This window comes from Oncorhynchus mykiss, chromosome 30 (assembly GCF_057628025.1).
Source record: "Oncorhynchus mykiss isolate SJ-2025 chromosome 30, ASM5762802v1, whole genome shotgun sequence".
Classification (NCBI taxonomy): Eukaryota; Metazoa; Chordata; class Actinopteri; order Salmoniformes; family Salmonidae; genus Oncorhynchus; species Oncorhynchus mykiss.
The window spans coordinates 15,172,722-15,198,684 of NC_143051.1; the positions used below are offsets into that span (position 1 = coordinate 15,172,722).

Genomic DNA, 25,963 nt, shown 5'->3' on the forward strand with positions numbered 1-25,963 from the left:
AGGACTAATGCTTGCTAGGGAGTTGTCTAGATAATCATTAAACTGTACAGTTAGCAGAAAACAGCTTCAGTGTGGGTTTGGAGTTGTTTTTCCCCCCACAGAAATCTTTAAATTATAACCGATGGTGGTCTTTATAAATGTAAGTGTTATTAACAAAAAAAATATCTTGCATTTCTTTAGTGGTCTGACTTATACTTTATTTCTCAAGAAAAGCTAAATGATTATTTTTTGGTTTCTATTTTTTAACATTCTCTCTCTCTCACATTTCACTCATTTGTGAGTGATCTAAAGTTAGGATGCCCTGTCCAGTGCTCCTCATCCCACTAGAACTGAAGTCACACACAATACACTGTCTGGCTGTTGAATCCCTGTTGGAGCAAAGCGGAAAGGATTTGGAAAAAAAATCACTTTCCGCTTGTCTTATAACGTCTCGGTAGGAATGTAACGACGTTGTGGGAACAATGTTAACAACCTTAATAGGAGAAGAAAGACTGCTCTGTTCTACTGGGGTATTAGCTGGTGGATCATGATGATGAATAAATGGATTAACTCATAGGGATGTACATTGTATACATTTTTGTTGCTGTGGCCACTTAATTGCAGCCGGAAAAAATAAAATAAATGCAAGCATTTTACAGTACTGTTAAATAATATCATGTGTGGAGTAGGATATTTGTCTTACCTAAGAGGTGGTTCCTATTTTTTTATGATCTCTAGAACTTGTGGTTCTAAGATTTATTTTCAGCGGTTCTAGACGTTTTCTTACGCTACTGTACACAGTCTGGGGTAAAGAACCCCAACCACTCCGCCGGAGGTCACCAGTGGCATCCTGTTCTTTTTATCTGACCTTTGACCACTTAGCTTTGCCTTTTGAGGTCACAGCGACTAAGGTACTAGTGGTCCTCACCCTGGCTCTCTGAATATCGAGTCAGAATAACAAAACTCTATTGTAAGATGTAATAATCGGCTTATAATTGGAAACATTTTATTACATATGTATTGTGTAACTACAAGGCCTAGTACATTATTGTGGTATTAGTAAGGTGGACATCATCACCAGAGTCTTTTGTCTGCTTTTCCCATGTCTTATTATTCTTATTTTTCCTATGACGGTATGTCACACTCCATTTGTCCCAGGTCATTACATTTGACCTTGAAATTCTCACTACAAATGGTTACATTTTTTGTGATCTCTACCCTGGATCATAGCCTACTCCAGCATTTCCCAAACTAGGGGTTTGAAAACAGGAAATTCTGATATAAAATGATGTCCGTAACCTCCAGTAGCAGCTAGATGCGGTTGTAGTAAACAGTGGTTTCTGTTTTCTTCCTACAAATGTAGTTCTATCTTTTGAACGGTTTAAGCTACATATTATTATGACCCCATTGATGTTGATAAAAGTCACCTTGTCCTAGAGAGATTTACACGGTCATCAAAATGTCAGGGTAAACCTACACCAAACAGACCTTATTTTAAGTGTTTCTAAAATCCCCTATTGGGAAAATGAATGGTGGAAAAACTATTGGAACCATTTCCCTGTTTGACCATTAGGTTTTATGGGTATTATTACACCCATGCGCACAAGCCTGTGTAGGCCTGTGTAGAGGCACTAAATCAGACTGGGGGGAAAAAGAACATCAATGATGCTGTCAGACTGATTTATATTAGACTGTCAAAGACACAGTTAAAAAAAGTAGACATTGGCTGTTGATTACATCACCTTTTGTGTTTGACATGGTGTGGGTTTTTGATATCAAAATGGGGTCGCGGACCGAAAAAGTTTGGGAACCCCTGGCCAAGCCTACTCACTGGAATACCTATTTTGTCTCCCCTAGTGGAGGAAAAATGGGCCTACAATGACAAATAAAAAAATAGGGATCAGCGCATTGAGCTATAAAAAAAAACGGATCAGCGCCATGTCTGATTCTCCAGTAGTGGAATAGAGAACCGGACACCTAAACCATTTAATTCCAGGGTCGGGGATCCCGTTCGGTCTCGAGGATGTCCGGGAGCGCAGGGATTCAGCAGGGCTCCCCGGCCATCGGTGCAGCGGGATCGGCGCCTGCGGCTCCGGGAGCCGGGGGAACCGAGGGTTCGGGCGCCACGGTAGGATCAGCACGAATCGCCGTGAAGAAGGCGCAGCTCCGCTCCTCCCCGCGCCCGAAGAAACTGGAGAAGCTCGGAGTTTATTCATCTTGCAAGGTAGTTTTAAGTAGTCCATTATTACATTATTTGGCAATTATACATTTTGCAATGTTTTGAAAGTGGTTTGAGTTTCAGATGCTTGTTGGTTTGCAGCGCTACCAAAATGCAAACGCAGCAAAGGAAGCCATTGCTGCGCTTGCATTTCTTCATATCCCTCATGCTCTAGTTATGTAAAATGATCCTATTGGAAATAAACATCAGGAAAAAAACGGCAAAATGTACAGTTTAGCGCTCCCATATTATAATGTTAAAATATGTATTTCTAGGCGGGAGAGTGGACTAAACATTCTCAAGGTGCTTTGACAAATTCAGGTTAGCCTGCATGCCTTGGTGCGGAATGCCTCCAGCAAGGGGAGTGTGCGGGGCGTAATTCACCCCACTGGGATAGTGACAGTGTTTTCACGTCTGTCAGCGCACCGTGGTAAAATAGAAAGTATTTATTGCAGTTATATATCATCTGCAGGGAGAGACAGCGTCTTTGTTTTGACAGTGACAGCTGCTGGGGGGCGGGGTTTGTTGTTGTTCCTTGGCTCTTGTTCCTGTGCACAGTTTGGCTCCAGCTAAGAGTTGTAGTGAGAGAGGGCTGGCCCAACAGGCATTGTCTAGCTATGCCACTTTGTAGGCAAGCTGTCTTTGTCAACTTATGCATATAACTTGTTAACTTATGCATTTTTCCTATTACGTTATGTTTCTAAACATGTGTGTATGCATACAGTGTGTGTGTTTCTAACCGGTGGAACCCTGTGCTGTAGGCTGAGGGGGCCTGTAAGTGTAACAGCTGGAAGAGCCAGAACCCCCCTCCCACACCACCCCGTACAGACCAGCAGCCCAACACTTTCAACCTTCAGGACCCCTGCCGTAGCTGCTCTCATACACTGGGTAAGACTAGGGGGAGAGGGGGTCAGAGGGGAGACATTAGGAGGGGGTGCCCTGTGTACTGGAGGGGGAGAGGGGGACATGGGGATGGGGTGCCCTGTGTACTGGAGGGGGAGAGAGGGTCAGAGGGGAGACATTAGGAGGGGTTGCCCTGTGTACTGGAGGGGGAGAGGGGGACATGGGGATGGGGTGCCCTGTGTACTGGAGGGGGAGAGAGGGTCAGAGGGGGGATATGGGGAGGGGTTGCCCTGTGTACTGGAGGGGGAGAGAGGGTCAGAGGGGGGACATGAGGATGGGGTGCCCTGTGTACTGGAGGGGGAGAGAGGGTCAGAGGAGGGACATGAGGATGGGGTGCCACTGCCTCGTGTAAGGGCATGATATAGGCAGGTGGAATGTTCTAGAAATCCAGATAATAAGGAGGTAATAGGTTTTCAGGGACACATTGGTCATCAAAACTAAAGTCTGTCTTCGCACTCTCACTCACTGTCTCTCCTTTTCAGGTGACCATGTAACCCACCTGGAGAACGTTTCAGAGGAGGAGATGAACAGGCTTCTGGGCATTGCTCTGGACGTGGAGTACCTGAACACATGTGTCCACAAAGAGGAGGATGCTGACACCAAACAAGTCTACTTCTCCCTCTTCAAGGTAGGCCACAGCTCAACATGTCAACAACACATTACTTTCAGTGCATCTGTCTCACAATGTCCTTCTTTCACCTTCAGCTATTGAGGAAATGCATCCTTCAGATGGGCAGACCTGTGGTGGAGGCACAGGAGAGTCCTCCCTTTGAGAAACCTAGCATTGAACAGGCAAGTGTACACCACAAATACACACACGCTTAGCAAAAAAATACATATTTAGATCACACTTACACAAGATATATACATTATATTTTGCTTACATGATCTCTGTGTCTCTTCAACAGGGGGTGAATAACTTTGTCCAGTACAAGTTCAGCCATCTTCCCTCCAAGGAGCGTCAGACCATCGTGGAGCTGGCCAAGATGTTCCTCAACCAGATCAACTACTGGCAGCTGGAGACACCCTCACAGAGACGCCAGCGGGCCCCTGCTGATGATGCCGCCGGGTACAAAGTCAACTACACCAGGTAGTAGGCGCCCTTTGATGATATGAATGCAACTGCTGGCAGGCACGCTTTGATGATGTGTTCACAGTCATGACATGTTTATTCCTAATGCACTGACCACACTGTGGGCTGGCTTCATGTTCTTAATGCTTACATGCTGACTACACCGGGCGCACGCGTGCGTCCACGTGCGTCCACGTGCGCCATCACACCCATGTAGATTTTGTTCATCCACCCCAGACATGATTTGTCCTGGGATATAAACATTGGGTTGTTGTTTTACCTGAAATGCACAAGGTCCCTTTTTCCCCCTGGATCTTGGGGATTTTGACCCATTTTGAGTCACACACAATGTGTTCTCAAACACTTAAACATAGGTTAGCTATGGTGTTTTTAGTCCCCAGTAGCCCCAGTCACTCCCATAACTTGCTACCAACAGATTCATTTTCTCTTCATTCCAATAGATGTGTACATTTCATGCAAATTGTATCACCGTTATATAACCTAGAATCAAACCCACATTTTTGTGGTGTGTTTTTCCCCAGATGGCTGTGCTACTGCAACGTCCCTCAGTTCTGTGACAGTCTACCGCGGTACGAGACGACCCAAATCTTCGGTCGGACCCTGCTGCGCTCCGTCTTCACTGTAATGAGGAAACAGCTGCTAGAGCAGGCCAGACAGGAGAAGGATAAGCTACCCCCGGAGAAACGCACTCTCATCCTCACACACTTCCCCAAGTAAGAGACAAATTCTTCACATACACACAAACGTACACACACGAGATAGAGGAGGATTCCTAGTCTTGGTCTACAGTAGGTGTGATGATGATATCTGTGTGCTGTAGATTCCTGTCCATGCTGGAGGAGGAGGTGTACAGTCACAGCTCTCCCATCTGGAGTGAAGAATTCCTGGCTGGATCCTCAGGAGGACCGATCCCCATTCATACAGGTAAAACACACCTGACCTTTAGCCAGCTTGTCCAACACACTCTCACTTAGAGTTTTACCTTGCCTCGAAAAGTTTAAGTAGGGAAAGTTGTGATGTGATTGATATGATGAGTGCAACTCTCCATTGATAAAGTAATCTGATGAGCTCCCTTGTGTATAATGACAGTGATCAGTGCGCCCCCGGTGGCCAGGTCTTTGTACTACAACTCCAGCCCAGTATCTGTGTACCCATCCAGCTGTGGCAGTGTCAGTCCTGCCAGGAAGACCGCCTCTGTTCTGGAACCCAGCCCAGGTAAACACAACAAGCTCTACGCACAGATCTAGGATCAGCTTAGCCTCCACAAATTATAACCTTAACCATTAGGGGTAAAATCTCTCTTTAGATCAGTTTCTAGGGGAAACTTTACATATGATCTACCTGTGTAGGTGGGCAGAAGCGGAAGCCATCGGAGCCCCTCCCCCATGAGGAGACTAAGAAGCTCAGGATTGTCGGGGACATCCCCATGGAACTCATCAATGAAGTCATGGCAACCATCACCGACCCCGCCTCCATGCTGGGACCAGAGGTAACATCAAACACTCAGGGCTCTGATCAATCAGCTGACTTCCGAATACAGATTGTTTTGGCGGTGCCTGAGGTGGAACTGCGTTAGAGCTGTCAACTTCAAAGGCGGCCCCTTGCATTATACCTAAAGTGGACATTGCCATTGTCTGCAGGGAGTCACCTTTGGAGAAATCCCATGCAGCCTTCAAGTTCGACCACTGGAATGCACAGAAGGCTGCTGAGGGGGAAACAGCTTATAATTATGTCCAGGATGTTGCAAATGGAATGGCATCAAACACCTGGAAACCAATTGTTTGATGTATTTGTTACCATTCCACAAATTCCGCCCCAGTTATTACCACGAGCCCATTCTCCCCAATTAAGGTGCCACCAACCTCGTGCTGGAATGTAAGATGTAGTATTCACCTGATTATGATGATAGAAACACTCATTATTTTGTTTAATGATTTGTCTATTTGAGCATCACTATTTCTATACAGCCTACACTTTCTGTGTCTGAACTTCTAACTCGAGCGGGGAGGGTGTGGCTTCGTGACAATGATCGCAAGAGCAGCTGCTCACCGATTTGAAGTCTCCAACGCAGTTCCACCTCCAACACCACCAAAACATCCGCTATGCGGCTGTCTGCTATCGCCGGTTAACTCTTGATCTGATGGAATCTAGACCTCAATCAGTCCAACACGTATTCATCAATACTTCCATCTCTTCAGTCCAACACATAGTCATCAATACTTCCATCTCTTCAGTCCAACACATAGTCATCAATACTTCCATCTCTTCAGTCCAACACATAGTCATCAATACTTCCATCTCTTCAGTCCAACACATAGTCATCAATACTTCCATCTCTTCAGTCCAACACATAGTCATCAATACTTCCATCTCTTCAGTCCAACACATAGTCATCAATACTTCCATCTCTTCAGTCCAACACATAGTCATCAATACTTCCATCTCTTCAGTCCAACACATAGTCATCAATACTTCCATCTCTTCAGTCCAACACATAGTCATCAATACTTCCATCTCTTCAGTCCAACACATAGTCATCAATACTTCCATCTCTTCAGTCCAACACATAGTCATCAATACTTCCATCTCTTCAGTCCAACACATAGTCATCAATACTTCCATCTCTTCAGTCCAACACATAGTCATCAATACTTCCATCGCTTAACACTCTCTATTCCATCTCTGTTAAAAATCAGTTAGTGGATATTAGATTAAATTTGACTTGCAGTTCAGAACCCCCCACTAAGTAAATGTTTTAGAGGCAGTATTGAGGTTTGAAGGTGATGATTATGGTGAAGCTGCTGCTGAGAATGATGATAATGGGACAAATATATGGACACTGCTAAATCAAAATGAGTGCTGTCATAGGACTTGATAATGAGTAAGGCTGACGTCATTCCCTCCCCACCCCCAGACCAGTCTACTGTCGGCCCACTCAGCCCGTGATGAGGCGGCACGCCTGGAGGAGAGGAGGGGAGTGATAGAGTTCCACGTCATCGGGAACTCCCTCAACCAGAAGCCCAACAAGAGGATCCTCATGTGGCTGGTGGGCCTCCAGAATGTCTTCTCTCACCAGCTGCCTCGCATGCCCAAAGAGTATATCACACGCCTCGTCTTTGACCCGTGAGTGTTACCATGAAAGATGGCGCCGACAGACATGGCAGCTTTCCTTATAGCGCCTAAGCAACTTTGCAGTATTTTTGTTTTTTTGTGTGTTATTTCTTACATTATTAGCCCAGAACGTTTTTTTGTGTTATTATATACAGCCGGAAATAACTTTTGGATATCAGAGCGGCGGTAGCTCACCAGCATTACGACCAGGAATACGACTTCCAAGAATTGGATCCTTTGTTCGCACCCCCAGGGCAATTGAACTTATCCCAGAGGCTGCTCCAAGAACCCGTGGAGAAGAGGTATTTGGAGTGGACTTCTAGTCCGACTCAAGAGGCGAGCACACCATCCACCGCTTCCGAGTATATTACTCGCTAATGTGTATATACTGTCCCCGTCCATACAGCCAGCTGGTTCTCAGTACACCGCACAGACAGAAATAAAAAAACTCTCCAGGAAGAAGGGCAGTGGTGTATGTTTAAGAATTAACCACTCGTGGTGTGATTGTGATAATGTACAGAAACTAAAGTCCTATTGTTCACCCGACCTACAATATTCCACAATCAAATGCTGACCGTATTACTTCCCAAGAGAATTATCTTCGGTTATAGTCACAGCTGTGTTTATTCCCCCTCAAGCCGATACCAGGACGGCTCTCAAGGAACTACACTGGACTTTATGCAAACTGGTAACCACATATCCTGAGGCCACATTTATTGTAGCTGGGGACTTTAACAAAGCAAATTTGAGGAAAACGCTACTGAGGTTCTATCAACACATTGACTGCAGTACTCGCGCTGCTAAAACACTCAACCACTGCTATTCTCTCTTCCGGGATACCTACAAGGCCCTCCCCCGCCCTCCCTTTGGCAAATCAGATCACAACTCCATTTTGCTCCTCCCTTCCTATAGGCAGAAACTCAAAAAGGAAGTACCCGTGCTAAGGTCTATTCAACACTGGTCTGACCAATCAGAATTCATGCTTCAAGATTGTTTTGATCACGGGATATGTTCCGGGTAGCCTCGGAGAATAATATTGAGGTATACACGGACACAGTGACTGAGTTCATCAGGAAGTGTATAGAGGATGTTGTTCCCTCTGTTACTATTAAAACCTACCCAAACCAGAAACCATGGGTAGATGGCAGCATTCACGCTAAACTGAAAGCATGAACCACCGCATTTAACCATGGCAAGGTGACTGGGAATATGGTTGAATACAAACTGTGTAGTTAGTTATTCCCTCTGTAAAGCAATCAAACAGGCAAAACGTCAGTACAGAGACAAAGTGGAGTCACAATTCAACGGCTCAGACATGAGATGTATGTGGCAGGGTCTACAGACAATCACGGAATACAAAGGGAAACCAGCCACATCGCGGACACTGACGTTTTTCTCCCAGACAGCTGGGGCGACAGTGTAGCCTAGTGGTTAGAGTGTTGGACTAGTAACCGAAAGGTTTCAAGATCGAATCCCCGAGCTGGCAAGGCACAAATCTGTCGTTCTGCCCCTGAACAAGGCAGTTAACCCACTGTTCCTAGGCAGTCATTGAAAATAAGATTTTGTTCTTAACTGACTTGCCTTTTATTTTAAAGGTAAAATTAAACACCTTTGCCCGCTTTGAGGATAAGACAGTGCCATCGGCGTGGCCTGCTCCCAAGGACTGTGGGTTCTCGTTCTCCATGGCCGATGTGAGTGAGACATCTTAACGCTCGCATGGCTGCTGGGCCAGATGCCATCCCTAGCCACGTCCTCAGAGCATGCGCAGACCAGCTGGCTGGAGTGTTTACGGACAAATTCAATCTCTCCCTATCCCAGTCTGCTGTCCCCACTTGCTTCCACAATTGTCCACCATTGTTCCTGTACCCAAGAAAGCAAAGATAACTGAACTAAATCTCCCCGTAGCACTCACTTCTTTCATCATGAAGTGCTTTGAGGGGCTAGTTAAGAATCATATCACCTCTACCTTACATGACACCCTAGACCCACTTCAATTTGCTTACCTCCCAATAGATCCACAGACGATGCAATCACCATTGCACTGCAAACTGCCCTATCCCATCTGGACAAGAGGAATACCTATGTAAGAATGCTGTTCATTGACTATAGCTCAGCCTTCAACACCATAGTACCCTCCAAGCTCATCATCAAGCTTGGGCTATGAACCCCACCCTGTGCAACAGGGTTCTGGACTTCCTGACGGGCCACCCCCCATTGTGGTGAAGGTAGGAAACAACATCTCCACTTCACTGATCCTTGACACAGGGGCCCCACAAGGGTGTGTGCTCATCTCCCTCCTGTACTCCCTGTTCACTCAACTTAATCATCAGGTTTGCAGACGCCACAACCATAGTAGGCCAACAATGACGAGACAGTCTACAGGGAGGAGGTTAGGGCCCTGGCGGAGTGGTGCCAGGAAATAACCTCCCCTTCAACATCAACAAAACAAAGGAGCTGATCCTGGACTTCAGAAAAGGGGGGTTACGCCCCTATCCACATTGACGGGACCGCAGTGGACAAGGTGGAAAGCTTCAAGTTCCTCGGCGTACACATCAACTGACTATCTGAAATGGTCCACCCACACAGACAGTGTGGTGAAGAAGGCACAACAATTGAGAGCATCCTGTCGGGCTGTATCACCGCCTGGTATGGCAACTGCACCGCCAGCAACCGCAGGGCTCTCCAGAGGGTGGTGCGGCTTGCACAACACATCACAGAGGGCACACTGCCTGCCCTCCAGGACACCTACAGCAGGAAGGCCAAAAAGATCAACAAGGACATCAACCACCCGAGCCAAGGCCTGTCCACCCCGCTATCATCCAGAAGGCGAGGTCAGTACAGGTGCATAAAAGCTGGGACCGAGAGACTGAAAAACAGCTTCTATCTCAAGGCCTTCACACTGTTAAATAGCCATCACTAGCCGGCTACCACCGGGTTACTCAACCCTGCCCCTTAGAGGCTGCTGCCCCATGTACATAGACTTGGAATCACTGGTCACTTTAATAATGTTTACATCCTGCTTTACTCATTTCATGTGTACATACTGGGTTCTATTCTACTGTATTTTAGTCAATGCCATTCCGACATTGCTCGTCCTAATATTTATATACACTGCTCAAAAAAATAAAGGGAACACTTAAACAACACAATGTAACTCCAAGTCAATCACACTGTCCAGGAAGCAACACTGATTGACAATAAATTGCACATGCTGTTGTGCAAATGGAATAGACAACAGGTGGAAATTATGGCAATTAGCAAGACACCCCCAATAAAGGAGTGGGGACCACAGACCACTTCTCAGTTCCTATGCTTCCTGGCTGATGTTTTGGTCACTTTTGAATGCTGGCGGTGCTTTCACTCTAGTGGTAGCATGAGACGGAGTCTACAACCCACACAAGTGGCTCAGGTAGTGCAGTTCATCCAGGATGGAACATCAATGCGAGCTGTGGCAAGAAGGTTTGCTGTGTCTGTCAGCGTAGTGTCCAGAGCATGGAGGCGCTACCAGGAGACAGGCCAGTACATCAGGAGACGTGGAGGAGGCCGTAGGAGGGTAACAACCCAGCAGCAGGACCGCTACCTCCGCCTTTGTGCAAGGAGGAGCAGGAGGAGCACTGCCAGAGCCCTGCAAAATGACCTCCAGCAGGCCACAAATGTGCATGTGTCTGCTCAAACGGTCAGAAACAGACTCCATGAGGGTGGTGTGAGGGCCCGACGTCCACAGGTGGGGGTTGTGCTTACAGCCCAACACCGTGCAGGACGTTTGGCATTTGCCAGAGAACACCAAAATTGGCAAATTCGCCACTGGCGCCCTGTGCTCTTCACAGATGAAAGCAGGTTCACACTGAGCACATGTGACAGTCTGGAGACGCCGTGGAGAACGTTCTGCTGCCTGCAACATCCTCCAGCATGACCGGTTTGGCTGTGGGTCAGTCATGGTGTGGGGTGGCATTTCTTTGGGGGGCCGCACAGCCCTCCATGTGCTCGCCAGAGGTAGCCTGACTGCCATTAGGTACCGAGATGAGATCCTCAGACCCCTTGTGAGACCATATGCTGGTGCGGTTGGCCCTGGGTTCCTCCTAATGCAAGACAATGCTAGACCGCATGTGGCTGGAGTGTCAGCAGTTCCTGCAAGAGGAAGGCATTGATGCTATGGACGGGCCCGCCCGTTCCCCAGACCTGAATCCAATTGAGCACATCTGGGACATCATGTCTCGCTCCATCCACCAACGCCACGTTGCACCACAGACTGTCCAGGAGTTGGCGGATGCTTTAGTCCAGGTCTGGGAGGAGATCCCTTAGGACACCATCCGCCACCTCATCAGGAGCATGCCCAGGCGTTTTAGGGAGGTCATACAGGCACGTGGAGGCCACACACACTACTGAGCCTCATTTTGACTTGTTTTAAGGACATTACATTAAAGTTGGATCAGCCTGTAGTGTGGTTTTCCACTGAGTGTGACTCCAAATCCATGGGTTGATAAATTTGATTTCCATTGATAATTGTTGTGATTTTGTTGTCAGCACATTCAACTATGTAAAGAAAAAAGTATTTAATAAGAATATTTCATTCATTCAGATCTAGGATGTGTTATTTTAGTGTTCCCTTTATTTTTTGGAGCAGTGTATTTCTTAATTTCATTATTTTTCTTTTAGATTTGTGTGTATTGTTGTGAATTGTTAGATATTACTGCACTGTTGGAGCTAGGAACACAAGCATTTCGTTACACCCGCAATAACATCTGCTAAATTTGTGTATGTGACTTGATTTGATTTAGAGTTCTACCCTGATTGACTGACCACCAAAGAGAAAAATAGTCCCAACTTTGTAGCACAGAAAGAAAACTTTTAATGTGAAGTTGCTATACAGTTGTAACCAGAGGTTTGACCCCTCAACGTTATGTGAACAGTGGCAACAATTGAACATTACACCTGGCTGTATCTATTTAACTCTAAAGCAGAAGTTGAACCCAGTTGCGTATTATGAGCTATTGAGTTGAATGATAAATTGGGAACCGTTCACTTTCTCTCCAAACAGAAAACACAAGACTCTGTCGCTGATCAAAGATGGCCGTGTGATCGGAGGGATCTGCTTCCGGATGTTCCCCTCGCAGAGCTTCACAGAGATCGTATTCTGTGCAGTCACCTCCAACGAGCAGGTCAAGGTACGAGAATGCAGCTCTTTTAACCTAGTCCCAGTTCTGTTTGTGCTCTCTTTCCAACTCCTATGGACATGTTTGACATGACAGTGACCATAGGACTTGCCTATACACAAACAAACAGTTCTGGGTCGCATTTCTGTTGGTATTAACTGATATGACTGATATTCATTCTACTGCCATTGAGCTCCGTGCATCACTCTTCTTGATTGGTCAGTTTTGACCTTTCACCCCTACCTATTGTTTAAAGGGATACGGCACTCACCTGATGAACCATCTGAAGGAGTACCACATCAAGCACGACATCCTCAACTTCCTCACCTACGCAGACGAGTATGCCATTGGCTACTTCAAAAAGCAGGTCAGTACATCATTGTTTGCTTAAAAAGATCAGCAAATGGCATTGGTTATCTTGTAATGTAGGGAAACATCAAGAAACAGTCTCTTTAAAAAAAAAAAAAAACATTCTTACAGCTCTCTGTCTTTCTTTTTCTCTCAATCTCTTTGTCTCAGGGCTTCTCTAAAGACATCAAGGTTCCCATGGCCAAGTATCTGGGCTACATCAAAGACTATGAGGGAGCGACACTGATGGGCTGTGAGCTCAACCCCAGCATCCCTTACACGGAGTTCTCTGTCATTATCAAGAAGCAGAAAGAGGTGTGTGTGGTGTGTGCATGCCTACAATGTCTATTTGTATAATAAATTGAGTTACCTAAGTTCTCTCTCTTTCGGTCTCCCTTACACTCTCTCTTCCACTCTCTCTCACACCCTCCCTCCCTCACTCACTCACTCCCTCCTCGCTTTCAGATCATAAAGAAACTGATTGAGAGGAAGCAAGCTCAGATCAGAAAGGTCTACCCAGGACTTTCCTGTTTTAAGGAAGGAGTTCGACAGATTCCCATCGAGAGCATTCCTGGAATACGTATGTTTCTCCTGTCATTATATTAGTCTACCTTCAGCATAGGTTCAAAGGATGTGTCCAAAATGGCACCCTATTCCCTACATGGGCCCTGGTCAAATGTAGGGCACTATATAGGGGATAGGGTGCCATTGTGGACAAAGGCAAGTCTCCAAAGAGGTAGCGGTGATTTGGGCAGTAAAGAAGTGTGTGGACAGTGTCTCTAGTTTAACTCAACTCCTTTTTGTCACCAGGGGAAACTGGATGGAAACCGGTGGGCAAAGGGTGAGTCTTTCAGCTCCTTATAGCTTCTACTCAGCTAAAGCTTAGCCAGTGAGCTACCACTGTCATCGTCATGGTAACTCTGACAGAAAATGAGGTGATCACAACTTCCTGTTTCCTGTTGTGATCCCAGGAAAGAGCTGAAGGATCCAGATCAGCTGTACAGCACCCTGAAGACCATCCTACAACATGTTAAGGTGAGGGACACGCACATACGCATGCACACACGTACTCGCTCACGTACTCACTCACTCTCAAATGCACATACACACCAACTCGTAGCCACACACACACAGGTTTCTCGCTATGTGTTATAGAGTCACCAGAATGCCTGGCCGTTCATGGAACCAGTGAAGAAGACTGAGGCTCCTGGCTACTACCAAGTCATCCGCTTCCCCATGGGTATGTATGGCACTACGCATGGAACCCATCTGTGCCTGGGTCAACTCTTTAGGGGAAGTAATATAGCCATACATAACTTGTAAGCAAGAAAATATGGATGATTGAATTGAATCCGATACAGCCCCTTCAGAAAGTAATCATACCCCTTGACTTGTTCCACATTTTGTTGTGTTTCAGCCTGAATTCAAAATAGATTAAATAGATTTTTTTCTGACCCATCTACACACAATACCCTTAATGACAAAGTGAAAGTGTTTGCTAATTTATTGAAGAATTACATTTATTGAAGGCGGAAACATGGGTAAATCTCTAAGGGCTTTCCACACCTGGATTATGCAACATTTGTCCCATTAGTCTGTAAAAAAAAATATTCAAGCTGTCAAGTTAGTTGTTGATCATTGCTTGACAACCATTTTCAGGTCTTGCCATAGATTTTCAAGTAGATTTAAGTCAAGTCTCTAACTCAGCCACTCAGGAACATTCACTGTCTTCTTGGTAAGCAACTCCAGTGTAGATTTTGCCTTGTGTTTTAGATTATTGTTCTGCTGAAAGGTTCATTAATCCTCTAGTGTCTGGTGGAAACCAGACTGAACCAGGTTTTCCGCTAGGATTTTGCCTGTAGTTTGCTCCTTTCCATATTTAAAAAAAAATCACAGAGCGGAACAGCGGACTGTCAAGCTCCCGCCTATTCTTCTCTTTGGATTGGTGGATACATCTCTTCATTTGAATACTTTTTAAAATATTCGATGAGTGGTGTTGATGTCAATGCCGGTATTCAATGGAGATTGAGATGCTACGAATAGACCATCTTATTTATTTGATTTGATTTTGGGCTTCGCCTCTTCTTCCCTGGTATAGTTACCTACAGACAGACACGTAATGGCTAGTTAAGTCATATTGTGTTAATCACAAAGTTTGGTTTCATAGAGGTCAATCAAGAGTCGTGTTAATGTTGTGTGATTTATCTCCAGACCTGAAGACGATGTCTGAGCGTCTGAAGAGCAGGTACTACACCACGCGGAAGCTCTTCATGGCCGACATGCAGCGCATCTTCACCAACTGTCGCGAGTACAATCCCCCAGAGAGTGAGTACTACAAGTGTGCCAACCTGCTAGAGAAGTTCTTCTACACCAAGATCAAGGAGGCAGGTCTCATTGAGAAGTGAAGAGATGGGAGGGGCTTCAAGGGTGAGGGAGCAATGGCTTAGGTCTAATGATTTTTTAAAATGTTTTTGTTTTTATTTACTTATTCTTTATTTTTCTACTGCGTTCAACCAGAAAAAGAGAGAGCTATATATCCAGTAGGAAGAATGATTTTAGGTTAATCAGTATACTATCCCTCGCCCCACTCAGGAAAACACAAGTCCTAGATAGAAACTCCCATCTGTTCAGCTAACACAACCCTCCTCAGCTAACCTAACCCTCCTCAGCTAACCTAACCCTCCTCAGCTAACCTAACCCTCCATCTGTTCAGCTAACCTAACCCTCCATCTGTTCAGCTAACCTAACCCTCCATCTGTTCAGCTAACCTAACCCTCCATCTGTTCAGCTAACCTAACTCTCCATCTGTTCAGCTAACCTAAGACGTCACATCTGTGAAGAACTGGACTGTCTGAGAGATATAGGGAGGGATAGTCAGTCAGTTACTCAGCCATTCAGTCTCTGTCTCCATATGGTGTTACTGGGTCTTAATGGTGTAGGGTGAAAAAAAACCTAGACGCCGATTTTGGGTCAGTTTTGCACTTTCCCCACTAATGGTAAAGGTTAGGATTAGGGGAGGGGAAGCTGATCCCAGATCTGTACCTAGGGAAACCTCTCCCTGGAACCATAGTAATTTGACTTGTTTTATTTTTATGTGCGTGTTACGCGTGACTTCAGATGAGGTCTGTCCCAGAATTTATGAGGGCAAAATTTGTATGTATGTTACTAGAGAGTTCATCCTGCCAAAAAAGGAAAATTATATTTTAAATCTGTATGTATGAATTTTAACAATTGTAAACCTCTTGAATTACTTGCTGTATATTTTTCCTGGTTTGTTTTTAAACTGAAAGGAGGGGAAGCCCTTCATGCTGGTCCATGTAAAAAGTCCCATAGGGCAAAAGGTGACCATGGAAATGCACTTATTTATTTTTTCAAGCAACTATTCAGCATCACATGGTGAAAGAGCTTTTTTGTTTTCCATTGAGATGTTCAGTCTTTTGAGAAAAGCACTATGAATAATGGCTAATTTTAACTATGTAGAGTTTCTCCTTATTTATGTGCTGTAATTTTTAAGGAATAATGCTTAATAAAATAATTTATTCTGTCGTATTATTTCTGTCTAGACGATTGATATCTTTGTACTTTGAAGATAAAATAAAAAGATTGTGCAATACTATGTAGTTTTGCTGTTTTGTATAGAAGATGTTTGTACTTTTTCAAACTTTAGGAGAAACCTGGATTTTGTAATATTGGTTTGAATGACAGACTATTTTATAGACTGATTAAAATAGAAGTGAATCTAATGGATTGGAGTTGTGTTTTTCCTGCTACAAATCACACTGACTCGGACGTTCCAACTCAAATCCCACTTTGCAAATCTATATAAAACAAACGCCGTTTTTATACCTGCGGCTAACATGGGTCCTGTGTCCTGATATTATCCACATTCTGATTGCCCACAGTTGAAATAACAGGTGTAGACGATTAAAATATCATTGTCGAGTTCACCTGCTCAGAGGTTGCATGCGTCAACAAATGGTTGCGTGCAACATCAACTGTCATCGATTGACAGATTGCTATAACGTGATTAGTTGATACTTAAATACCTATCCAGGCATTGTAAGGTCTGGCAGGCGTCAGTAACCCCTGGGCAGAGGAATGCGCCCCTCGTGATCAGATCTTTCTGAGAGGTAGTTGGGGACGAATTAATTGGTTAGATGAAAGCTTAGTGCCAGGTCAGTGGGTGGCGGGTCAGTGCTCTCTGGAATCCTTGGGACGTCCCTACCCTAAACATTTTTGTTTGCCCTATATTAATTTGACAGTGGTGGCCCGCCACTTAATATATATTTTTAAAGAATATATATTTATATATACACTTCTGCCGAGACAGGCTTTTTAAGATCAGAGTGACAAGTTACATTTATTTGTAGAAAGTAGCATTTGATGCATTGTTTTTTAAGGTAGCTGCAGATGGGCAACCCCATACTTCAGCCTATTAATGTAAAGCCACTACGCTGCTACAGTAATGCCGGTTACAAATTATATTTCAGATGGTGTCTTTTAATGTACAACCTTGAGTGTATACGGGGCCATTAAAGGCTCAGCTGAATAGGAATCATGGACTGAATGTTTATTCATAAAACCAAAACATCTTACATATGAAAACAGCGGCATGTGGCAAATTAATATTCAAAGTTCTAGAAAATGCAAGCTAAACATATATGAACAACAGTGAACTGACTGAACACAACCATACAGTACATGAGGAACCTGTCGTCCGGCAGAATGCTGTTCTAACATCGCCCTCTACAGGTGGCTAACAATCAATACAGGCATCACGAAACGGGGACATGGAGAGAATATAGATTTTGGGGAGATATACTTGAACATCTCTAATGCCCCTGATGATTTGGCTAAATTCAGCCTACTGATAAGAACAAAGAATCAACTAAGAAATGAACCACAATTAAAGCTGCCTTCCATTATTTTATTGGATATAAACTATTAAAATAATGTACCACAAACACAGGTGCCACACTAACTCTCAAACACATTTAAATGGGTAAAACGTGTTCAATGTGTGGACACAAAGCACATGTTAGCGACATCCCACAAAAGACTAATTGTATTTCTCCAGTGACGACGGCTGGGTCTTCATGGACTTCCTGGGTTTCTGTTTGAAGATGGGAGAGCGGAGGAACTTGGTGTCTGTGAACTTGTCTCCACGCCTCAGTTTCCTGAGATAAGAGATGGAGAAAGGATAGAGATGATTTTTTTGTTCATGTTTTGTTATTCAACCAATGTTCGCAGGTCTGATGGACCCACAACATTATTGGGTTTTTAAAACAATACAGCCATATCAATTTACGTAAAAATACTTAATACTTAGATGTTGACATATCAATTACAAGCAATATAGACAGCAAACATGGTTCATATTTGCCATTTACCTCTGCTAGATCACATTTATCAATAAAAGCGCTATTTTTTTAATTTTTATAGAATTATAATCAAGACATAGGTGGGGGAAAAAATCACGTTTATCTTGAACAAATATACATGAAACAAGGTTATCACAATTTAAGTTTATTGGTTTGAACTGAACAAATTCTAAAGACAAATTTGAAATACAGTATTTTGTGGAAATGATAAATGAGCCCCATTGAACACAAATTAAGGCCGGTCTACACACTACGAGGGACAGAGTTTTGCTGTGTTTGTGTTGCAAATGTATTTCTTGCACTTGATGCATGTGTACTGTGTCTTCCTGTCCTTCTTGGTTCCACACACATCGCAGCGCTTCTTAACGTTACTACCGGGTGCAATTTAGAATGAACACAGTTCAGGAATTTTACACTTAGTTCAGGAATTTTACAAATTTCTCACTCACATATATAGTTACAGCAGGCCAAGGTAGGAGAGTCAGACACACACACGCAACAACATCACTCACACTTACTTCCGGTATTGGAGTTGTTGGTTCTGTGGGTCGGGCGGATGGGGCACCAGCATCCTCCTCCTGAATCCTCCTCATGATGGCTGCAGAAACCAGGGTCCTTGGGATATGTTGCCTCTGGATTCGAGGTCTTACTAATGCCTGGCCCAGCTCCTCAAGAAAGAGCCGTCTCCCTCTGGAGCTTCCCTCTGTTCCAATCTGGGTTCAATGCCATCCAGATGACAAACACATTATACATCGAGATGTCCAAGAACTTGAAGAATATCACAAATGACCAGCATAGGGTTCTTCTTTTGCAGCTGTAGCTACCAGCTTGCCTAAATTGTCCTTTTGTGCCATTGTAATCCATTCTTATTTCTGGTTTTTGATGTTCCTGGCCACAGATTCTCCCATCCCTATACAGCGTACTCATGAGTACCACATTTTTGGATTTATTTGGCAGGTAGGACACTAGGGACGTGTATTCAACAGCTGAGGTGGGAGCTCTGGCTTGTTTATTCCTACTGTTCCTACCATTGTCAACTTCCTCTTGAGGAGCTCCTCTCCCAGCTTGTGCGAAGTAAAAAAGTTAGCGCATGTGATGTTGTGGCCACGGAGTCCCTGTGTCACGTCCAGGACAACCCACATCCCTTGGTTGTTCTCCATCTGGCTTCCCCGTATACACCTGCAAGTTCCATGAATATGATGAAGCAGCAGCAAGGCAGCCCAGATCTTGATTCCATATTTTGCGCGTTTAGATGGTATTTACTGCCGGAAGGGGCAGCGGTTCCTAAATGGCACAAGCTGCTCCTCAACAGTAACGTTGGGCCCAGGGTTGTAAAACAGGGGAAGACTGTCCACCCACTTGCCCAACACTGACCTGATTGCAGCTAGCTTGTCTCTCTGCCGCCGAGGTGGTCTCGTGTTTCGGTTATTAAAGCGGATAATCCTGGAAACGTTTTTCCAGAGACATTGTTGCATGTAAAAGTTAACGCACAGGGATTCTGTGGATTCCCATTGGATCTGAAAACACCAGCAAGGATAAGAACGCCAAAATGTGCATGTAAATGTGTTTGGTCCGTCTCCTTCCATCTCTCTCCAAAAACACAGCTTCACTCCAAATTAGTGCTGTCCAGAAGGATTTTCTGGATGGTGTCTGGGAAGAACAGTTAATTTTGTCTGTCATAGTTGAAGTGTACCTATGATGAAAATTACAGGCCTCTCATCTTTTTAAGTGGGAGAACTTGCACAATTGATGGCTGACTAAATACTTTTTTGCCCCACTGTATGTTTGGGGTCATTGTCCATTTGGAAGACCCATTTGCAACCAAGATTTAACTTCCTGACTGATGTCTTGAGATGTTGCTTCAATATATCCACAACATTTGCCTGCCTCATGATGCCATCTATTTTGTGAAGTGCACCAGTCCCTCCTGCAGCAAAGCACACCCACAACATGATACTGCCACCCTGATGCTTCACAGTTGGGATGGTGTTCTTTGGCTTGCAAGCATCCCCCATTTTCCTCCAAACATAACGATGGTTATTATGGTCAAACAGTTCTATTTTTGTTTTATCAGACCAGAGGACCATATCTCCAAAAAGTATGATCTTTGTCCCCATGTGCAGTTGCAAACAGTAGTCTGGATTTTTTATGGCGGTTTTGGAGCAATGGCTTCTTCCTTGCTGTGCGGCCTTTCAGGTTATGTCGATATAGGACTCGTTTTACTGTGGATATAGATACTTTTGTACCCGTTTCCTCCAGCATCTTCACAAGGTCCTTTGCTGTTGTTCTGGGATTGATATCCACTTTTTGCACCAAAGAACGTGTCTCCTTCCTGAGCGGAATGACGGCTGCTTGGTCCCATGGTGTTTATACTTGCGTACTATTGTTTGTACAGATGAACGTGGTACCTTCAGGCATTTGGAAATTGCTTCCAAGGATGAACCAGACTTGTGGAGGTCTACAAAAAAATTCTAAGGTCTTGGCTGATTTCTTTTGATTTTTCCATGATGTCAAGCAAAGAGGCACTGAGTTTGAAGGTCGGCCTTGAAATACATCCACAGGTACACCTCCAATTGACTCAAATTATGTCAATTAGCCTGTCAGAAGCTTCTAAAGCCATGACATCCTTTTCTGGAATTTTCCAAGCTGTTTAAAGGCACAGCCAACTTAGTGTATGTAAACTTGTGACCCACTGGAATTGTGATACAGTGAATTATAAGTCAAATAATCTGTCTGTAAACAATTGTTGGAAAAGTGACTTGTGTCATGCACAAAGTAGATGTCCTAACTGACTTGCCAAAACTATAGTTTGTTAACAAGACATTTGTGGAGTGGTTGAAAACGAGTTAATTACTTAAAAGTGTATGTAAACTTCCAACTTCAACTGTGTGGATACATGGAGCTGAAGGGTGTGACTGGAGCTGAAGGGTGTGGCTAATTTGACTAATTTGATAACTCATCAAATTAAATGTTATTGGTCACATACACATATTTAGCAGATGTTATTGCAGGTGTAGTGAAATGCTTGTGTTCCTAGCTCCAAAAGTGCAGTAGTATCTAACAATATACAGTGGGGAGAACAAGTAGTTGATACACTGCTGATTTTGCACGTTTTCCAACTTACAAAGCATGTAGAGGTCTGTAAATCTTATCATAGGTACACTTCAGCTGTGAGAGACGGAATCTAAAACAAAAATCCATAAAATCACATTGTATGATTTTTAAGTAATTAATTTGCATTTATTGCATGACATAGGTATTTGATACATCAGAAAAGCAGAACTTAATATTTGGTACAGAAACCTTTGTTTGGAATTACAGAGATCATACATTTCCTGTAGTTCTTGACCAGGTTTGCACACACTGCAGCAGGGATTTTGTCCCACTCCTCCATACAGACCTTCTCCAGATCCTTCAGGTTTTGGGGCTGTCGCTGGGCAATACGGACTTTCAGCTCCCTCCAAAGATGTTCTATTGGGTTCAGGTCTGGAGACTGGCTAGGCCACTCCAGGACCTTGAGATGCTACTTACGGAACCACTCCTTAGTTGCCCTGGTTGTGTGTTTCGTGTCGTTGCCATGCTGGAAGACCCAGCCACGACCCATCTTCAATGCTCTTACTGAGGGAAGGAGGTTGTTGACCAAGATCTCGCGATACATGGCCCCATCCATCCTCCCCTCAATACAGTGCAGTCGTCCTGTCCCCTTTGCAGAAAAGCATCCCCAAAGAATGATATTTCCACCTCCATGCTTCACGGTTGGGATGGTGTTCTTGGGGTTGTACTCATCCTTCTTCTACCTCCAAACACGGCGAGTGGAGTTTAGACCAAAAAGCTCTATTTTTGTCTCATCAGACCACATGACCTTCTCCCATTCCTCCTCTGGATCATCCAGATGGTCATTGGCAAACTTCAGACGGGCCTGAACATATGCTGGCTTGAGCAGGGGGACCTTGCGTGCGCTGCAGGATTTTAATCCATGACGGCGTAGTGTGTTACTAATGGTTTTCTTTGAGACTGTGGTCCCAGCTCTCCTCAGGTCATTGACCAGGTCCTGCCGTGTAGTTCTGGGCTGATCCCTCACCTTCCTCATGATCATTGATGCCCCACGAGGTGAGATCTTGCATGGAGCCCCAGACCGAGGGAGATTGACCATCATCTTGAACTTCATCCATTTTCTAATAATTGCGCCAACAGTTGTTGCCTTCTCACCAAGCTGCTTGCCTATACTCCTGTAGCCCATCACAGCCTTGTGCATGTCTACAATTGTATCCCTGATGTCCTTACACAGCTGTCTGGTCTTGACCATTGTGGAGAGGTCGGAGTCTGTTTGATTGAGTGTGTGGGCAGGTGCCTTTTATACAGGTAACAAGTTCAAACAGGTGCAGTTAATACAGGTAATGAGTGGAGAACAGGAGGGCTTCTTAAAGAAAAACTAACAGGTCTGTGAGAGCCAGAATTCTTACTGGTAGGTGATCAAATACTTATGTCATGCAATAAAATGCAAATTAATTACTTAAAAATCATACAATGTGATTTTCTGGATTTTTGTTTTAGATTCCGTCTCTCACAGTTGAAGTGTACCTATGATAAAAATTACAGACCTCTACATGCTTTGTAAGTAGGAAAACCTGCAAAATCGGCAGTGTATCAAATACTTGTTCTCCCCACGGTATATATAACATTCTATTGGTTGCAATAATTTTGTATAATAATTTAAATTGAAAGAAAGTTTTTAATCTGCGTTGTTTTGCTCATCAGTTCATAAACCATGTGACATGGAATTTGAATCAGCACAGCTGGCAATTTTTTGGTCCTTAAATGAAACTGATTTACCTTTTTAATTTATCACAATTTTCTTTAATAAATGTTGGTCTTTAATGCAGGGCCGACAGACAACTGTCTTACTTTTCCCTCCTTTCACTTGCCTCTTCCAATTTTTGTGGTAATGCTGCAATTAGTTGGTTGAAATTTTGAGTAGAGCAGACATTTCCATATATTTTTGCTAGCTGCATGTGACATAACTCCACCAGTCCTATTTACGATATCATATACAAAGATTATTTATAAATCTTGTGGGATTCTTGCCATTCTCCTTCAACGTCTCTCATCAACAAGATGTTTTTGCCCACAGGACTGCAGCTGACTAGATGTTTTTGCCCACAGGACTGCAGCTGACTAGATGTTTTTGCCCACAGGACTGCAGCTGACTAGATGTTTTTGCCCACAGGACTGCAGCTGACTAGATGTTTTTGCCCACAGGACTGCAGCTGACTAGATGTTTTTGCCCACAGGACTGCAGCTGACTAGATGTTTTTGCCCACAGGACTACAGCTGACTAGATGTTTTTGCCCACAGGACTGCAGCTGACTAGATGTTTTTGCCCACAGGACTGCAGCTGACTAGATGTTTTTGCCCACAGGACTGCAGCTGACTAGATGTTTTTGCCCACAGGACTGCAGCTGACTAGATGTTTTTGCCCACAGGACTGCAGCTGACTAGATGTTTTTGCCCACAGGACTGCAGCTGACTAGATGTTTTTGCCCACAGGACTACAGCTGACTAGATGTTTTTGCCCACAGGACTGCAGCTGACTAGATGTTTTTGCCCACAGGACTGCAGCTGACTAGATGTTTTTGCCCACAGGACTGCAGCTGACTAGATGTTTTTGCCCACAGGACTGCAGCTGACTAGATGTTTTTGCCCACAGGACTGCAGCTGACTAGATGTTTTTGCCCACAGGACTGCAGCTGACTAGATGTTTTTGCCCACAGGACTGCAGCTGACTAGATGTTTTTGCCCACAGGACTGCAGCTGACTAGATGTTTTTGCCCACAGGACTGCAGCTGACTAGATGTTTTTGCCCACAGGACTGCAGCTGACTAGATGTTTTTGCCCACAGGACTGCAGCTGACTGATGTTTTTTGTTTGTTGCACCATTCTTAGTAAACCTTAGACACGGTCTTGTGTGGAATGCCAAGGTCGGCCGGTTCTGAGATACTGGAACCAGCATGCCCGACACCGACGATCATACCACGCTATAAGTTGCTAAGGTCATTATTTTTGCCCATTCTAACGTTCAATCGAACTGTAACTGAATGCCTTGATGCCTGTCTGCCTGTTTTATATAGCAAGACACGGCCATGTGACTCACTGTCTGTAGGAGCAAACCATTTTTGTGAACCGGGTGGTGTACCTAACCTATATTTTTAGCTCCTGTGAAACTTTGTGGGCGATGTAATCAGTCACATATTGACTCTGTATAACCTGAATGTACAAAACATTAGGAACACCTTCCTAATATTGAGTTGCACCCCCTTTTGCCCTGAGAAGAGCCTCAATTGGTCGGGGCATGGACTCTACAAGGTCTCGAAAGCGTTCCACAGGGATGCTAGCCCATTTTGACTCCAATGCTTCCCACAGTTGTGCCAAGTTGGCTGGATGTCCTTTGGGTGGTGGACCATTCTGGATACACACGGCAAACTGTTGAGCGTGAACACCCCAGCAGCGTTGCAGATCTTGACACACTCAAACTGGAGCGCCTGGCACCTACTACCATACCCCGTTCAAAGGCACTTAAAGCTTTTGTTTTGCCTATTCACCCTCTGAATGGCACACATACACAAGCCATGTCTCAAGGCTTAAAAATCCTTCTTTAACCTGTCTCCTCCCCTTCATCTACACTGATAGAAGTGGATTTAACAGGGGACATCAATAAGGGATCATAGCTTTCACCTGGTTTCACTGGGTGAGTCTATTTCATGGAAAGAGCAGGTGTTCATAATGTTTTGTGCACTCAGTGTATATAATACTACGTATTCAGGCAGTCTCATATTGACTGTGTATATTTAATACTCACGCATGCAGCGACAGCTCTTTGTAGTCCACTGTTATCGTGGACCTCCTCTTGCGGGCGGAGATGGAGCATCAGTCTGAAGGGCGGGAGCTCTTTAAAGAGAACTTCCGATAGGCTGCAGGGGTAATATTGGTCACATTAATCAGACTGAAACCCCGCCTAGCTCTGCCACCAAGCCAACCTTTGGTGAGAGGACAAAGTGAGTTGTAAGTGCAGAAAAGTCTGAGAAAAAAAGGTGTAAAGTTCGGGCAGATATTCTATTAACACCAGTGGACTGATAATCCTGACAGAGGTGATGGAATGAGAGAAGAGATTAAGAGATTTTGATATGGCCAAAGCATTTCACTACACTCGCATTAACATCTGCTAACCATGTGTATGTGACCAATAAAATTAGATTTGATTTAGTGGTCAGAGAAGAACACTGTACATGTTGAACGTATAAGTGTAGTGTGAAAGAATGAGCATCAGCATCATTCATTAATAGTCCTTGGCAGCCAACTGGGCAGTACCTGTCCTCCTGCATGTTTTGGGGATCAGTGCAGTGTGGTTCTGGGGGGTGCTGCTTGTCGATAAGCCAGGACCAGGAGGCTACAGGGGGAGACCCTGAAAACAGGCAGGACGTTGTCGATCCTCATCATCTCCTCCTGCAGTCCTGGAGTGACAGGAAGCAGAGCCTCCTCGCCATCTACTCTGTGGTGCTCTGGAACACACAATCACCATCACCAATCATTTTTCACTTGTGTCCAAAATGGCACCCTAATCCCTGTACTACATAGGGAATAGGTTGCCATTTGGATGAAGCCTTAGTCATTTCAATAGACTATCACCATAACAAGCATACCCACTTACCTGTGTGACCCTCAAGACCTTGCTCTGTCATTGGAACAGGACTGTCTGTCAACAAAGACACTCCCAGGGACT

At 44.5% G+C, this 25,963-nt stretch overlaps 1 protein-coding gene and 1 pseudogene across 1 annotated transcript; one reads left to right on the forward strand and one right to left on the reverse strand.

Annotated features, from left to right (window-relative positions):
• Positions 1-436: 436 nt before the first annotated feature.
• Positions 437-16,548, forward strand: LOC110487984 (histone acetyltransferase KAT2B). The gene is made up of 18 exons (XM_021559918.3): positions 437-2,203; positions 2,959-3,085; positions 3,583-3,728; positions 3,806-3,892; positions 4,009-4,190; positions 4,715-4,906; positions 5,014-5,117; positions 5,283-5,408; positions 5,543-5,682; positions 7,108-7,316; positions 12,343-12,469; positions 12,714-12,824; positions 12,977-13,120; positions 13,271-13,385; positions 13,616-13,646; positions 13,777-13,840; positions 13,961-14,045; positions 15,017-16,548. Exons 1-18 carry the CDS (start codon positions 2,003-2,005, stop codon positions 15,208-15,210), a joined length of 2,385 nt encoding a protein of 794 aa, XP_021415593.1. The 5' UTR covers positions 437-2,002; the 3' UTR covers positions 15,211-16,548.
• Positions 16,549-17,843: 1,295 nt separating this feature from the next.
• The window catches only part of LOC118946493 (uncharacterized), a 31,705-nt pseudogene continuing 23,585 nt past the window's right edge, over positions 17,844-25,963 (reverse strand).

Coding starts and splice junctions, on each gene's coding strand:
- LOC110487984 (XM_021559918.3), top strand. CDS start 2,003: ATGTCCGGGAGCGCAGGGATTCAGCAGGGCTCCCCGGCCATCGGTGCA. Junction 13,647..13,776: donor TGGAAACCGGTGGGCAAAGG/GTGAGTCTTTCA, acceptor TTGTGATCCCAG/GAAAGAGCTGAAGGATCCAG. Junction 14,046..15,016: donor AGTCATCCGCTTCCCCATGG/GTATGTATGGCA, acceptor ATTTATCTCCAG/ACCTGAAGACGATGTCTGAG.